Source organism: Salvelinus sp. IW2-2015, linkage group LG6.2 (genome assembly GCF_002910315.2).
Source record: "Salvelinus sp. IW2-2015 linkage group LG6.2, ASM291031v2, whole genome shotgun sequence".
In the NCBI taxonomy this organism is placed as follows: Eukaryota; Metazoa; Chordata; class Actinopteri; order Salmoniformes; family Salmonidae; genus Salvelinus; species Salvelinus sp. IW2-2015.
In genome coordinates, this window is record NC_036846.1 from 850,732 (window position 1) to 868,395 (window position 17,664).

Sequence of the window (17,664 nt, forward strand, 5' to 3'; positions counted from 1 at the left end):
TCAGATTCCCTCTCTGCTCCATACTTTGATGATTCTCTGTTGATGGTGTATGTATACAGGGTGTATTTCACTCCCCATCCACCTCTCTCTCTTCTCTCTCTCTCTCTCTCTCTCTCTCTCTGCCTCTCTCTCTCTAACTCTCTCTCCCTCTCTCTGCCTCTCTCTCTCTCTCTGCTCTCTCTCCTCTCTGCCTCTCTCTCTGCCTCTCTCTCTCTCTGCCTCTCTCGCTCTCTCCTCTGCCTCTCTCTCTCTCTCTGCCTTTCTCTCTCTCTGCCTCTTTCTCTCTGCCTCTCTCTCTCTCTCTGCTTCTCTCGCCTTCTCTCTGCCTCCTCCTCTTCTCTCTCTTTCTGGGAGTCACTGCCTCCTCTCTGGCATGTGGCAACTGTCTGATGTTCTCAGCATGGCATTTCCTGTGTGCGTGTGTGCGTGTGTGTGTGTCCGTGTGTGCGTGTGTGCACCCTAGAGAAGACACAGGTATCTTCCTGAGGCAGTGAATGATAATCCAGTATGATAATAACTGTGCACTAAGGATAAGAAGCACTCATCATCGCTCATCTATGGAAACACAAGTGAACAAAGTACTTCTATTTATAGTTCAACCATACATTACATGTCAGGGAATATATTGGCCTTTTACTAATTCAGAGAAGAGATTTCCTACTAGTGGAAGCCTCTGTATTCTACCCCATGCCTTTCAAATGGTCAATGGTCAAATATACAGGCACTAATTGACTGAATTATCTGCCATATACATACATGTAAAATTGATATACTGTCGATATTCATGTCATATGATACTTCTGTGCGTCCTATAGGGACTTTGCCTATGTGGCGAGAGACAAAAACCACCGGTGTTGAAATGTCATGTGTTTCGATGTGAACCCCTGCAGAAGCCATAGCAACGAGTCTCCACGAAATCTGTTCCAAGGTGAGTGGGCCTGCCGTTTCAGACAGAGACGAAGGAGACTCAGACAGACACGCTCAATATAAATGTCCTGCCTTTTCACAGAAGTCTATCTTCACAGTGAAACGTTACTGAAGTGAGTTTCCCTACTCAAGTCGAAGAAATAGAAGGAAGCATTGTAATCCTGCTTACAGTATGTGTACCCCGAGCAACACCACTCTCTGGCCCAGGGCAGTTGGCAGTTTTTAATGTGGGGGTTAATCCTCTCAGGGTTAGGGAGTGCTAGCTCTGTGTGTAACTGAGTCAGAATGTCCTGTTCCTTTACCATACTCTAAAACATCCCCGGACTACTGTTTCAGACATTGACAATCAGGGCAGGTCTGTAGGGTTGAGACCATAACATGACCTTGAGAAGAACACTTGACTCCAACAAAATATAAGAATATTAGCCTGGCGAGGATGATCTACAGTTCGATCAAGGAGATGGTGACCTACTTTGAAAAGAGTCACCATGTCTTTTCTCAGTGTTTCTCAGCTCTTAATCAATCATTTGTTGGTTTAGCAGTCCCAGACAGAATTAAAAGAATCATCCGCGGCCCCAAACAAAGTGACTCATTTGCGGTGTGCATCAGTAAATCAGTGTCTCACTCCACGTTGTCTATTTAAACACAGTTCCTACTGCAGAGGGAAACGTACTGACCTCGGACTCTGCTGTCGTGCAGTGCAACGAGTGTGTAGATGTTTCTACAACTTGATTGGAGTCCACCTGTGGTAAATTCAATTGATTGGACATGATTTGGAAAGGCACACACCTGTCTATATAAGGTCCCACAGCTGACAGTGCATGTCAGAGCAAACACCAAGCCATGAGATCGAAGGAATTGTGCATAGAGCTCCTAGACAGGATTGGTACCAAAACAGCATTGAAGGTCCCCAAGAACACAGTGGCCTCCATCATTTTTAAATGGAAGAAGTTTGGAACCACCAAGACTCTTCCTAGAGCTGCCCACTCGGCCAAACTGAGAAATCGGGGGAGAAGGGCCTTGGTCAGGGAGGTGAGCAAGAACCCGATGGTCACTCTGACAGAGCTCTAGAGTTCCTCTGTGGAGATGGGAGAACCTTCTTGGTAGAGTGGCCAGACGGAAGCCTAAAAGGCACGACAGCCCTCTTGGAGTTTGCCAAAAGGCACCTAAAGACTCTCAGATCATGAGAAACAAGATTCTCTGGTCTGATGAAACCAAGATTCAACTCTTTAGCCTGAATGCCAAGCGTCACGTCTTAAGGAAACCTGGCACCATCCCTATGGTGAAGCATGGTGGTGGCAGCATCATGCTGTAGGGGTGTATTTCAGCGGCAGGGACTGGGAGWCTAGTCAGGATCGAGGCAAAGATGAACGGAGCAAAGTACAGAGAGATCCTTGATGAAAACCTGCTCCAGAGCGCTCAGGACATCAGACTGGGGGAACGGTTCACCTTCCAACAGGACAACGACCCTAAGCACACACCCAAGACAATGCAGGAGTGGCTTCGGGACAAGTCCCTGAATGTCCTTGAGTGGCCCATCCAGAGCCTGGACTAGAACCCAATCGAACATCTCTGGAGAGACGACGCTCCCCATCCAACCTGCCAGAGCTTGAGAGGATCTGGAGAGAAGAATGGGAGACACTCCACAAATACAGGTGTGCCAAGCTTGTAGCGTCATACCCAAGAAGACTCAAGGCTGTAATTGTTGCCAAAGCGGCTTCAACAAAGTACTGAGTAAAGGGTCTGATTACTTATGTAAATGTGATATATATTTTTTAAATTTTTATAAATTAGCAAACATTCTTAACCTGTTTGCTTTGTCATTATGGGGTATTGTGTGTAGATTGATGAGGGGGGGAAAAACAATTTWWTTTTTTTTTGAATAAGTCTGTAACCTAACAAAATGTGGAAAAAGTCAAGGTGTATGAATTTCATAGTAGTAGTAGTGGAAACTTCTGTATACTATCCCATGCCTTTCACCAAAATTCATAATGTCAAAATATGCAGATGCTAATCTAATTTATTTAATTACCTGCCATATACATACATGTAAATATGACACATATTCATGTCTCATATGATATCTTCTATCTGTTCTATAGGGACTTTGCCTATGTGGCGAGAGACAAAACCACGCGGGTGTTGAAATGTCATGTGTTTCGATGTGATACCCCTGCAGAAGCCATAGCAACGAGTCTCCACGAAATCTGTTCCAAGGTGAGTGGGCCTGCCATTCCAGACACAGGAAGTAGATACAAACAGACAGTACATTCTCACAGAAATGTTCTGTCCATTGAATTCAAGTCGAGGGAGCAGAAAGAAGTACACACCTCATTTTGATCACATTGCAATCCTGCTTATACAGTGTGTGTACCCGTCACCAACAACACCGTTAGATCTGCCCTGGGGCGGGCGGGCGGTTGTGAGGTTGAGGGGAGGGTGGGGGAGTGTTTTAACCCCACTCAGGGTTAAGGAAGTGCTAGCCCTGAAAGGCGTAAACTACGCTCGTTATGTAGCAGTGACGAGGAGAGAATGCTAAACTGCTACTACTCATTCCCAGTCCCTGCTGAATGTCTTGTTCATTATGAATGTATCATGCACATGGAGACTAGACCAGTTTCACTGTTCTAGACACTGCCAGCTTCGACGGTCTGTAGGCTTTAGACCAGGCATGACCTTGAAAAGGACAATTCACTCAGCAAAATAAAAGGTAGTCTTCTTGTCTGTTGTTTGTGATCTGCACTCTGACAAGAGAGATGGTGACCCACTTTGGAAAAAAGCTCTACATCTTGTCTCAGTGTTTCTCAGCTCTTACTCAATACGTTGTTGGCCTGGCAGTCCCATACAGAAGTAAATGAATAATCCCAAACAGTCACTCATTGTGCACTAGTAAATAAGTCCTACACTCCACATTGTCTATTTAAAACAATTCCTACTGCAGTGTGAAAACTTACTGACCTCAGCCTCTGTTGGTGTGCTGTGTGTGTGTGTGTGTGTGTGTGTGTGTGTGCCTGCCTGCCTGCGTACATACATACGTGTGTGTGTGTGTGTTTGTTCCCCTGTGAGCAGAGAGTTGCAGACTCACCATAGACTTTGATTAATGACACCTACAATTAATCAACTATCTCGAAGGGAGTGCAGCACATTACCGTGCCCTCTTCTTAAGGAGCGTGGCTGCTCTGCTGCAGTATAAGAACACGAAGAGATCGAGAAGAGAAATGGGGGAGAGATTCATTCCTTAGGAAATATTTCTACATTTTAGTTCAAAGAACACATAATGGCTTGTGCTTCTTTCTGAGTTTGAAGTTTAAACGCTTTGAATTTCTTTGTTTAACATTACCATCTTATCCCCCCTCCTTTACCCCTCTCTTCCCCTGTCTGACTCTCCCTCTCTCCCCCACTCCTCTCTACCTCCAGATTATGGCTGAGAGGAAGAGTGCCAAAGCTGCTGCCGGCAGCTCATCCCAAACAGGCTCCGATGTTCCTCTCCAGGGTAAGGGGCTTGGTGACACACACACACACACACACACACACACACACACACACACACACACACACACACACACACACACACANCACACACACACACACACACACACACACACACACACACACACACACACACACACACACACACACACACACACAGGTACTATTCATTAATAGTGATCTGCTTACGGAATTGGAGTTGAGCATTAACTTGATTTGTTTCTCCCTCTGTATGTATTTCATGAGAGTGTTTCACTGCAAATGAAGAAAAGGCCCCTTATGAATCCAGAACTGAATGCAAACACTTGTTAATGAAAAAGCTGTGCTTGGTTCACTTAAGCCTGAATTATGCTGACAACAGTACAACATCTCATGACACATTACCAAAAGTACTAAACCAATTATTATAGATAATAAAATAACAATTCATCCCATAACTTCAGCTTTTGTGTCAGGATCTGCTGACTACGGGGGAAATACTTTTATTCTGTGCATCGAGTAAAAAAACGTGGATGGGCTCTGAGCTCACAGGAGCAGCTCGCCTCATTAAAAGCCAATTAGTGTTGAGTCGTGGCCAGCCCTAACGCTCAGCAACCCCTGTTGAGAGATCAAAGCGCTCATTGGACGAACATCGCTCACTCGCTACAACCAAACCGCCTGTGCACTCCACTACCAGACCCCCCCACTGTCTCTCCCCTCCTTTCATTCCATCCCTTGTTTCTCCCCGACCCTCAGGGAGAGTGTAATAGGAAGTAGACTGACTCCTGTTTATCCGGGGTGTTGGTATTTAAACTCTTCTCTGTGTTAGGATGGAGAGAGGGATAGAAGACTTCCCGGACCTTTAGGCCACCCTGTAAATACATTTGTTTTTGAGCCGAGCGTTTATCAAACCAGCCCCTCTGAAGTTCTGCACAGTTGTATGAATAACCATTTTTAGTTGTTTTTTCATATGACCTAATTAGATGCAACAGCATCTGAAATATTCAAATATTCACACAAGAATCTGTTTTATTTTTGTATTTTAGACTAACAAGCCTGTTTGGACATTTCTTTGCCTGAGTCTGCTCGGACATCCTTTGTAGTGTGTGGTGTGTGGTGTGTGTGCATGCATCTTTGGTKTCTGATGTGTGTTTTCTCCCACAGAGTTTCCCGTCCCAAAGACTGAGCTGGTGCAGAAGTTCAATGTGAACTACCTGGGGATGACGTCTGTGTCTCGCCCCATAGGTAAGAGAAGTAAGGACGCTACATATACAGCCGTACCTAACCACCTGAATTGTTCCGTTAATCATGGTCCGTACACATACTGGAGCAGTGGAGGCTCCTCAGAGGAGGAAGGAGACGACCAAAAAAAATCTAAATAGTGAAACATTAAAGTTATCCTTTTTAGATTGAACTATACTAAATATATTCACGTCATCAAATAATTTATTAAAACACACTGTTTTGCTATGAAGGTCTACGGTAGCCTCAACAGCACTCTGTAGGGTAGCACCATGGTGTAGCCGGAGGACAGCTAGCTTCCGTCCTCTTCTGGGTACATTGATTTCAATACAAAACCTAGGAGGTTCTGTCACGATCGTGTAGAAGAGATTCGGACCAAAACGCAGCATGAGGAAAATAAGCCATCTTCTCTTTATTATTGAAGAAGGCAAAACGAAACAAAAACACTTACAAACTACCAAAACAACAAACGATCGTGAAGCTAAATAACGTAGTGCACACACAAAGGCTACAAACGTTCTACATAGACAATTCCCCACCACAAACTAAAGCCTATGGCTACCTTAAATATGGCTCCCAATCAGAGACAACAGAAACCAGCTGTCTCTAATTGGGAACCCATTCAGGCAACCATAGACTTTCCTAGACAACTACACACAACATAGACACAGCTAGACAACTATACTAAACATAAAGCCAACTACTCTAAATAAACCCCCTAAACCTTACAATCACCCTGGACACTACAAAAACCCACATAAATACCCATGTCACACCCTGACCTAACTAAAATAATAAAGAAAACAAAGAATACTAAGGCCAGGGCGTGACAGGTTCCTGGTTTTCACCCCCTTCCATAGACTTACACAGTAATTCTGACAACTTACGGAGGATGTCCTCCAACCTATCAGAGCTCTTGCAGCAGGAACTGACATGTTGTCTACCCAATCAAAGGATCAGATAATTAATCTAGTACTGAAATAAGATATAGCTAGCTAGCACTGCAGTGCATACAATGTGGTGAGTAGTTGACTGAAAGAGACAGACAATAGCTGAACAGTTTTGAACAAATTAAATTATTCTAAAATGAAAGAGAAGCAAGAGAGAGAGGGAAAGAAAGCTATATTTCTCATAGTATTTTTTTCACTTTCACTTGCTTAGCTAGTTTATGGATCTAGCCAGTTTAGACTACTCAAACACCCGGCTCAAACAGAGAGGGATGCTATGTTAGCTTGCTGGCTATTGCTATCCCACACAGAAACTCTTCCAAGTCAAAGTAAGCTTTTGGCTTTATTAATTTATTGCCACCGGTGTAACTGCTGAACTGCTTTCTGACTGTACACTGCATGATTGTAGCGGGTTTACTAACGCGTTAATTCTAGTTGCTATATTGACTATGACATTAGCTAATATGGGGACAAAGACGTAGGCTGTGTGTAGTTGTTAGCAATTATGATATGAAGGTTTGGCTTGGAACGTTTGCCTGGTCACAGACAGCTGATGTGTTGTGAACTGAAGTCCACAAGCGGAGGGAAAAGGTGAGAGGAGGAGAGCGTGTTGATGCGAGAAGGAATACAACGAGCAAGTGATCATGCTGTTTGTATGTGGCTGCTATGAAAGTGAACTGTGTTTGCATGTGATCAGAGGTGTATTCATACCACCAAATTCTGTTTAAAAACGTTTCTTAAACAGAAGCAAACGGAACGAAACGGGGCTAAACATACCTGAATTCGTTCAATAKAAACTCTTGTTGGCAATTGTTGGACTAATGATTACACCCTAGATCAGCTAGATMCAGTCAAAAGTGTGCAAGGCGGTATTAAATGAGTCACTGTCTGTCACCTTGATTATTTAAACATTTTCTCTCGACCTGTGCACCTATGTTGTAAACTTTTATTCATAGGCTAAATTGTAACAACCTCATGATGGTTACAGGGAAAATGTGAGTATCATGTAGTAGTCAAAATCTATCAATGTTATATTGAACTGGGTGAATGGAATATGAAAATAATCGTCCTCCCTCATCTTAAACGGCACCGACCACCACTCCACTGGAGTTAGAAAACAAACTCAGGTTTCACCTCTCTCTTTCCTCCCTCTCTCCCTCACTGCCTCTCCGTCCCTCCCTCTCTCCAGGTATGGACATCATCAACGGGGCTATAGAGAGCCTGGTGTCCTCCACAGGAAAAGAGGACTGGACCCCTGTCATACTGAGTGTGGCTGACGCCACCGTGGCTGTCATCAAGGAGAAGGCAAGTAGCATATTTTCTTCACTTACCTGTGGATTATCTCTGAATCGCTTTACCACATTCATGATTTTCATTTGTTATCCATTTGGCAACCGCATGTGAARCAACAGATTCACATCTAATCCGCCTGGACTGAAACCTACTGTAGATATTGATTTCATCTTAACCAACCTGGCTTTTCTTGCTTTGACCCATTGCCCTCATCATGACAAAAAACATGTCTTCATTTCTACCTGAATATTCCCTATATTCTATAACCATTGGTCCCCTGGACAGGAAGAGGAGGAGGAAGTGCTGGTGGAGTGCCGCGTGCGTTTCCTGTCCTTCATGGGAGTGGGCCGGGACATCCACACCTTTGCTTTCGTYATGGACTCTGGGAACCAGCACTTCCAGTGCCACGTGTTCTGGTGTGACCCCAACGCTGGCAGTGTGTCTGAGGCCGTGCAGGCTGCTTGTGTGGTGAGACTCCTACTCAAACCTACTGTGTGTACACACATACTGTATATATACATTGTCTGCTTATCCTCGTTCTTGCATTTAGGGTTGAACCAGGACGTGGACATGAAGCTAGAGTTAGTGTTGTGGTTGAGTTAGACTGATGTACTTTCCTCCCCCCCCCCTTCCTCCTCCCCTCCTCAGCTGCGGTATCAGAAGTGTCTGGTGGCACGCCCCCCCTCCCAGAGAGCTGGCTCCTCCTCCCCGCCCCCCGACTCGGTGACRCGCCGGGTGACCACCAGCGTGAAGCGTGGCGTCCAGTCTCTCATAGACACTCTGAAAACAAAGAAAACGCCCTCAGAACTGCCTCAGCAATGACGGACAGCTCACTGACCACACCCCCTACCACAGCCCCTGGCTTTGTCACTCACACTATCGCCACAACTACGACCTACAACCACTCCTAACCAATACCAGCCATGGTAACCAACGATGTACATACATGTTAACTTAACACCACTGGGCAGACCAAAGGAGGAATGGATCTGGAAATRTGTATCTGCTCAAAATAATAAAAAGTGAACTAATCTGCAGAAGAAGAAGAGGAAGGCCAAGCTACAGCAGAATGATGTGCTGTTAATTTGGGTCATCACTAGTGGAACTTTCCATTGAGCTTTGAACTCTGCTGTGTCATAGCGAGACTTGCCTACTTTAGCCAGGCCACAGCTGTCCTCACCAGGCACTGCCTCGTCTTGTGGAGTATTATTACTACTGAGCTGTATGGAGTATTAAGCCGATGTCACACAAAGCATTCTGGATACAATTTATGTTGCTTGCAACAAAGTTGCACCTGTGTTGCACAGTGTGTCACCCCCCAAATGTTTTGGGGCCTGCAACTTAGTTGCATTGCACCGCAAGATAGAAATGAATCCTATTTCACGCAACTGACTGTATGCGGTGTCCAATCAGTGAGCAGAAAAAAAAGTTTACATGACTCGTCATATCGTTCCGTACGGAACTCTGACCCGGTTGTCGTGTCAACACAGCTGTAAATGCTGTYGCAAACCACAACAAAAGAGACATGCCAAATGTCCGAAAAAATTGTCTAGTCATGGCTTACGTACATGCTCTGGCAGTCAATAAATGTCATTTTAAAAGTGAACCCAGACCTTTATCTGTGCTGTTTCAACTGAAATTCTCCAACATGAACTGCGCTAGCTAGGTTAGCTCGTTGCTAGCTTATTTAGCTAGCTGGCTTGGTAAAACATAGCCCTTGATCATGATTCTCAGTTCCATTACATTATACATAAGACTTATTGGATGAAGGCGTCTTCTCTACGGGGGAGTTTTGTTAAGAGCCCCGATGCTCAATCTGAACATTAACACGAGTCGCTTGCGGTACGGTTTTGGAAGCGTAAGGACCTTATCTTTCATATCATCGAGAAATAATAAAATAAAAAATAAAAAGGTTAATTTGATACACACCTTGCTACTGTAAGTGTATCTTTTTTTATTTGAAGGATTCTTTCTCTTCTGATGAAAGACAAGGGCCACATGYTTTGAAAGCCTTGATTATTGACGTTTCTAAACGTCTAAACACAGCGTCRGGATTGTAGTCAACATGARCCAGTCGTGGGCTAAGCGAAAGGCTGAAAACTGTAGGGAGAAGGCAGAATGCCGTCTTGAGTTTTCGAGAGCTGGGTAAAAACAGATTTGGCAATAGGCAAAATTCTAGCTAACTAAATTGTACAGCCAGCATTTTTGTCTATATCGATGCTGTTACAATTACCAAACATTTGGATAAACAAATAATTTATGAAMCCATKATGTGATACATAACAGGATTGGATGTTGCATGCGATTTAAATTGCGTCCAAATTGCTTTCTGTGACGCAGGCTAATAATGAGACACACTGGACATACATGAGAAAAAGAAACAATCCCCATTGAGTGCTGGCTTTGTTGCATCAGGAAGCCCACACTGAATGTGTGTTTGTTTATCTACCCSTTTTTTGTACTTCTTGTACACAGTGAGAGCAGCCCTGTTCCCATCGCAGTGCCAAACTGAGTAGCATTCCAGAACGGGACACACACACACACAATGGTCTCTTTAAGACGTCTGTCTCGTTGACGTGGAAACGGGACATGCTTATGGCAAAAGCCGATCGCTACGGACAAGGCCACTGACCAATCGCCGCCATCCAGCTGTTCTACCCGACCTGGTAACCTTTGAGCCCCAGACTCCAACAGAGACGTGTCATGTGACGGACTAGACAGCCATGATGTCCTAACAGATACAGGAAGTGCACAGAGCATGGGAACCAATGTATTCCATCCCATCTGGCTCACATAACGGACTGAACCAATGTCTCCCTTGAGGGGTGCTCGGATTGTACTATACTTATTGTAAAGTAATGATTGTACCCCAGGTTGGAGATGAGAGGTGAGAGGGAGGAATGGGGTGGTGTTGGTATTTCATGTGTCTGTAATCTGAATGTGAGGGGAGAGATAGAGATGGATCATCATTGGAGAGAGAAGTTACTGAGGAGGGTGTCATTATGGAGATAGGTGCTCTGCACAAAAGCCTAACCCCACCAGACTATCTAAACCTGTCCCCCCACACACACACACACACACACACACACACACACGTTCACCAAACTATGGAGAGCTGACCGCCCACTGTCTCCTTTAGGACCCAGGAACACCTCTCTACACTCTAACTCAACTCTGTGAATGCAATCCACTCCAACGTTAAAAACATACGTGAAAATAGTGTGATTCATGTGCTCTGTTCTTCACTCATCTCTACACCATGTAATTGTAATCTGTTGTGAAAATAAATGCAATACCAAAACAAGGGAAGGTCTTGAAAGTGCAGGTTTATTTTCTCATGTAATGCGTCAAGTCATTGAAGTCATGAAATCACATATTTGGTAATTGGCACTACTGTAAAAATATACAATTACTGTATACTTGAGGATGGCATACTTGACTATGGCATACTTGTTTTATGACACATACAAAAAGTATTAAAGTGAAATTACTTTAAAGGTGCTTTATTGTTTTTTAAAACTATAGTAGTGACAGCACTATGGACACTGTGTGTGAATGTAACTTGTATGTGTGTATATATATATATATATATGTGTGTGTATATATATGTGTGTGTGTGTGTAACATGTCTTCTATATTTCAGTGTATGGTAGTGTGTTTTTTGTCTTCAGTATTTGAGGGTGTATCTGTGTGTATTTGCCTAAAGTATTGTCCTGTGTGCTGTGTCAGAGCCAGGGGCGAGGGTGTTTGACGACAGGCTTTTCGTTGACACTACCAGAGGACTTGATCAGGGGCACCTGGGAGGGTGAGGTCTTCCACTGGTAGTAGGCCAGGGTGGGGTTGGACCTCTGGGGGGGCGGAGGGAGGTTCCGGATCTGTCTGGCCGGGGGGGAGTACCCAGGGAACAGGACCGGGGGCAGGGTGAGGGCCACGGGGCGCAGCACCTCCTGACGTCCCTTAGGGGGGCCAGGGTGGACCAGGGGGGCGAAGGGGGCTGTGGTGAGAGGGGCAGCAGGGGGGTTGGGGTCTGTGGCGGTAGGCGAGAGGCGGTTGTTGTATGCGGCTGCAGTGTTGATGAGGCGGGTCTGATTCTTCCTGGAGAGGCTGGAGGCGGGGTTAGGGGCGGAGTAAGGGGAGGTGTAGGAGGAACTGTTAGAGAGGCAGGGCTTGGGAGGGCGTCGGCGAGCAGGCTTGGCTTTACCTAGAGGACAGAGAAAGAGGAAGAGGGGGATGGCGGAGTGTGAGAGAGAGAGGAAGGAGGCGAAAGGAAGAGATGGAGAAGAGAGACTGAAATAGCTCTTGGCCTTTGGACTAGTACGACACATACAGAGCAGTTGAGTATGCGTGTGTTAGGAGTGAAACTGTGTGTGTGAATGAACTGACCTCGTTGCGACAGACCTCCATTGGTCGACCCCACCGTAGGGGTGGAGCTACTACCCTTGGTCTCACGGTTTAGGAACTCCATGACTCTGGATTGGCTGCTGGCRGTGGCGTGTGGGCGTGTATGAGCTGAGCGGGCGTGACTGATTGGTGCCTGGTGGGTCTGTCGGCCACGCCTCTCCTTCCTGGTTGGATTGTTGGAATCGATCCCGTCCAATAGGCCCGTGGCTGCTGCCCTGGCAAGCACTTCCTGTGCAGACTCGATCTCTTCCAGGTCGGGCTGTCAGGAAAGGAACATGGAGAGAGTCTGGGAGGGAGATTACTGGAACAAGTTTAAACCATGTGATCATTTTTGGCAAAAGAGGTTGGATAATCAGTACTTTGCAATGCAAAGTGCAAGTAAAGAAAATACAATGTAAAGATGAGTGTTTTATGAGCGTCAATTAAGCTGTTAGTACTTTAGAGAGCAGAGGAGAGGAGAGCAGAGTAGAGCAGAGGAGAGGAGAAGAGAGCAGAGGAGAGGAGAGGGAAGAGAGCAGAGGAGAGCAGGGGAGAGGAGAGCAGAGGAGAAGAGGAGAGGAGAGCAGAGGAGAGGAGAGCAGAGGAGAAGAGAGCAGAGGAGAGAGGAGGAGAGCAAGGAGGGGAGAGCAGAGCGAGGAGAAGAGAGCAGAGAGAGCAGAGAAAGCAGAGAAGGAGAAGAGAGAGAGGAGGTAGAGAGAGAAGAGAGCAGAGGAGAGTAGAGGAGAAGAGAGCAGAGGAGAGAAGAGAGAGAGAGAGAGAGAGAAGAGACAGAGAGAGCAAGGAGAAGAGAGAAGGAGAAGAGAGAGCGGGGAGCAGAGCACTGGAAAGGAGAGTAGAGCGAGCAGAGGAGCAAGAGAGCAGAGGAGAAGAGAGCAGAGGGGAGGAGAGAGAAGAGCAGAGGCAGAGGAGAACAGAGCAGAGGAGGCACCATGTCCTTTCTTCCTGCTGCAGGGTCACCTGCTGTCACAGCACCAACCCACACAGCTCTCCTCTCCCCACCAACTGAATAATTCACACTTACTGAGAGAAAGGAAGGGTGTGTGGTGTATTTCAGTGTTTGTGTGTGTGTGTGTACATTTGAGTTGTTTTGCAGATGTGTACGGGAGGGTCTTTTGGGGTTGCACAGACTGTGTTGATGCTAACTCACACAGACAGGGGGCGCTGAATTATTCAACAGATTCTCTCCCTCCCCCTCTCCTCCTTTACCTCCCTTTCCCCTCTCCTTCTCTTCTCTCCCTCCTCATCCCTTTAAATCTCACATCCACCCCATCCCCCATCACTTCTGTTCAAGCCTCTTAAATCATCCTCTCTACCTGTGCACACTGCTAAACTTGTGTGCAGCAACAAACCACAAACACCACCATACACAACATACACTACCATTCAAAAGTTTGGGGTCACTTAGARATGTCCTTGTTTTTGAAAGAAAAGCACAAAACACCAGTCTCAACGTCAACAGTGAAGAGGCGACTCCGGGATGCTGGCCTTCTAGGCAGAGTTGCAAAGAAAAATCCATATCTAAGACTGGCCAATAAAAAGAAAAGATTAAGATGGGCAAAAGAACACAGACACTGGACAGAGAAACTCTGCCTAGAAGGCCAGCATCCCGGAGTCGCCTCTTCACTGTTGACGTTGCGACTGTTGTTTTGCCGGTACTATTTAACGAAGCTGCCAGTTGAGGACCTGTGAGGATCTATTTCTCAAACTAGACACTCTAATGTACTTGTCGTCTTGCTCAGTTGTGCACCGGGGCCTCCCACTCCTCTTTCTATTCTGGTTAGAGCCAGTTTGTGCTGTTCTGTGAAGGGAGTAGTACACAGCGTTGTACGAGATCTTCAGTTTCTTGGCAATGTCTCGCATGGAATCACCTTCATTTCTCAGAACAATAATAGACTGACGAGTTTCAGAAGAAAGTACTTTGCTTCTGGCCATTTTGAGCCTGTAATCTAACCCACAAATGCTGATGCTCCAGATACTCAACTAGTCTAAAGAAGGCCAGTTGTATTGCTTCTTYAATCAGAACAACAGTTTTCAGCTGTGCTAACATAATTGCAAAAGGGTTTTCTAATGATCAACTTGGATTAGCTAACACAACGTGCCATTGGAACACAAGAGTGATGGTTGCTGATAATGGGCCTCTGTGTAGATATGCCATTAAAAATCAGCCGTTTCCAGCTACAATAGTCATTTACAACATTAACAATGTCTACAMTGTATTTCTGATCAATTTGATGTTATTTTAAAAACAAGGACTCCAAACTTTTGAACGGTAGTGTAGGTCCTAAACAAGTACATTCACCGTACCACAAACTATTTGACCCAGTTATGCCATTCTCACCGCACCTCTGATAACCAGGAAGAATATAAACTCCTACCTCTACTGTGCAATTCTACTTACAAGCTAAGACAAACACACACATGATTCTAAATTCTGCCTGTGTATGACACGACTCTAATCGTCTCTCGATATGGGGACATTTAAAGAGCGCTGCAAACCTGGTGATGTGATGTGGACAGTCCCACTGCAGGAGTCCAGACACATCCCAGTCAACGCTGTGATGGATCACTAGTCACTTTAAACAATGCCACTTTAATAATGTTTGCATATCTTACATTACTCATGTCGCATGTATATACTGTATTTTATACCATCCACTGCACCTTGCCTATGCCGCTCGGCCATCGCTCATCCATATACTTACATGTACATATTCTCATTCACCCCTTTAGATTTGTGTGTATTAGGTAGTTGTTGGGGAATTGTTAGATTACGTGTTAGATATTACGGCACTAGGTGTGTATTAGTTGTTGGGGAATTGTTAGATTACTTGTTAGATATTACTGCACTGTTGGAACTAGAAGCACGAGCATTTCGCTACACTCGCAATAACATCTGCTAGCTACGTGTATGTGACCGACAACATTTGATTTGATTTGAGTCTCAACACCGAGTTTATTGTCCCTAGCTGTTCTTGTATGAAAACCTCATAAAATGATTTTACCGGGTCCAATCTGACGCCCGCTCCCAGTGAAACTGCATTCCCACACTTATCTAATTGCTRTTTTTACGGCGCTTTTCAGAGTGCCACAATAACTTTTGATTAGCTGAGTTTATTAGGGGTGGAAAGAAGCCTGTTTGAGGTGCTATTATAGCCGTTTGATGGTCTTTTCATCCCTGTCTGTGGAGGTATTAATGTGATGGCTGACAGGGGGATGAACAGACGCTGTGAAGGACGGAGGGAAAGAGAGAGAGAACTCTGTCACACGCCGAGAGAGAGAGAGAGAGAGAGGAAATTGCTTGATAATCCAGTGTGTCGTAAACGGTAGAGTAGAGCAGGTTTTATCATGTGGAGAAATATCCTAAATGTGGCCATGCTTGGGAAGTTGGATTATAGGGGCCTGTTTGGCCGACCGTGAGCAGCCATGCAGCAAGCTAGGTGCGCAGGCAGGAAGCTAGGCTAGAGGTACAGTGGCTGTGGCTCTGTGAAAGTAGCTTCCCCATCATCATTCCTCCACTGCACAACACTTAGCATCTAAAGCCCAGTAATGCACAGCTCAGCTGCGGTGACTGAAGTCTCACTTAAGACCCACTTACAGAGGGAGAGAGAGGAGAGAAACTGCAGGAGAGAGTGGGATGGAGAGAAACTGCAAACGCGAGAACGAGGGAGAGAGGAATCTGTGAGAGTGGTTAGTGTGAGATAGATCGACATTGCATGAGACACTACATGAGAGAGAGACCGTAAAACAAAAAGAAAGAGTTCGGTTGACATTGATGTGAAAGAAGAAGACAGGAACAGCATTGAGGGAATGGGAGAGAGAGAAAATAGACGAGAGACTGAGGAGAACAGAGAGAGAAAGACATCTCCACTCTTCCACATCAACATAGACAGCCAAGTCAATCATCATAATACTCTGGGAAAACATGACAGSATTGAACTGAATTCCCCCCCCCAAAATGATGACAGCATTGAACTGAAGTAAGCAGATATCAACATACACTTTCTCTTCCATAGGGTTCTCTGGATGAAAACCTCCTGGCAGTACCATGTCTCTCTGTCTCTCTCCTCCATAGCAGCCCTCTTCTTTCATCTCCCTCCTTCCTCCTCTCAACCTCTCGTTCCGGTCACCTATTCTCAGGCTTGTCTGCTTCCTCTGATCCTTTCCTTCGTTCTCCAGCTCTACCTTCAAGGCTGTACATGTCTGTCTTCATGACCTCAATGCTGATCTTTTCACCTTCAGATCTTCCTCTTTCTCACGGTCTCTTTTACTCTCTTCTCTCCTTCTTCTACCTCTTCCCTCGCTCCGCACTCTATCTCAGGTAGTAGATGGAAAGAATTCCTGCCGCCTATTTCTGTGCCTCAACACTCAGTCTTCTTCTAGCCTTCAGTTCTCTCCATCCTCCCCCTCCCTCCTCTCGCTCCCCCTCTTTCCTTCCTTCTCTCAGAGGTATGACCCAGAACCTGTCATCTCCTCTGCTCTCAGTTTCACCTGATCTCAACTGCAGCTCTGCCTTTCCCTCTGTCACGCACACAGAGGCCATGATGTCAGCTTTCTGCTTACTCCCTCTCTCATTCAAACTGTCTTAACTCTGCCCTTCACCTCACCTCCTCTCCTCTCCCCTTCACCTCAACTCCTCTCCCCTCCCCTTCACCTCATCTCACCTCACCCCCTTTCCCCTTTACCTCGTGAGGTGAAGGAGGTGAAGAGGAGTGAGGGAGGGTGAATTGTGGGAGAGGAGTGAGGTGAGTGAAGGGGAGAGGTGAGGTTGAAGGGAGAGGTGAGGTGAGGTGAAGGGGGAGTGTGACGGTGAAGGGAAGAGGTGAGGTGAGGTGAAGGGAGAGTGAGTGAGGGGAGAGGTGAGGTTGAAGGGGAGAGGTGAGGTGAAGGGGAGAGGTGAGGTGAAGGAGGGGAGGTGAGGTGAAGGGGAGAGGTGAGGTGAGGAGGTGAGGGGAGTCTTTGAAGGTGGAGGAGGTAGGGTGTAAGGGGAAGAGTGTGAGGAGGTGAAGGGGAGAGGATGAGAGGTGAAGGGAGATGAGGAGTGAGATAGGGAGAGGTGAGGGGTGAGGTGAAAGGGGAGTGGTGAGGTGGAAGGGTGAGAGGAGAAGGTGAAGGGGAGAGGTGAGGTGGGTGAAGGGGAGAGGTGAGGTGAAGGGGGGAGTGAGGTTGGAAGGGGAGAGGTGAGGTGAAGTGAAAGGGGGAGGTGAGATCCATGAAGGGGAGAGAGTGATGGGTTGAGTGAAGGGGAGAGTTTGAGGAGGTGGAAGGGAGAGGTGAGGAGGTGGAAGGGGAGAGGTGAGGGTGAGGTGAAGGGGAGGGTGAGGTGAAGGGGAGAGGAGAGGTGAAGCGGGAGAGGTGAGGTTGAAGGGGAGAGGAAGTGAAGGGAGAT

General features: G+C 46.1%; 1 protein-coding gene and 1 pseudogene across 1 annotated transcript in view; one reads left to right on the forward strand and one right to left on the reverse strand.

Annotated features, from left to right (window-relative positions):
- The window catches only part of LOC111965480 (amyloid beta precursor protein binding family B member 2-like), a 61,829-nt pseudogene extending 50,648 nt beyond the window's left edge, over nt 1–11,181 (forward strand).
- Nucleotides 11,182–11,183: 2 nt separating this feature from the next.
- Nucleotides 11,184–17,664, reverse strand: part of LOC111965616 (putative methyltransferase NSUN7) — a 45,866-nt gene continuing 39,385 nt past the window's right edge. Inside the window, 2 exon segments of the mRNA XM_023989769.2 lie at nt 11,184–12,078; nt 12,261–12,537. Of these exon segments, the coding sequence (XP_023845537.2) occupies nt 11,603–12,078; nt 12,261–12,537 (753 nt within the window). The 3' untranslated portion in view covers nt 11,184–11,602.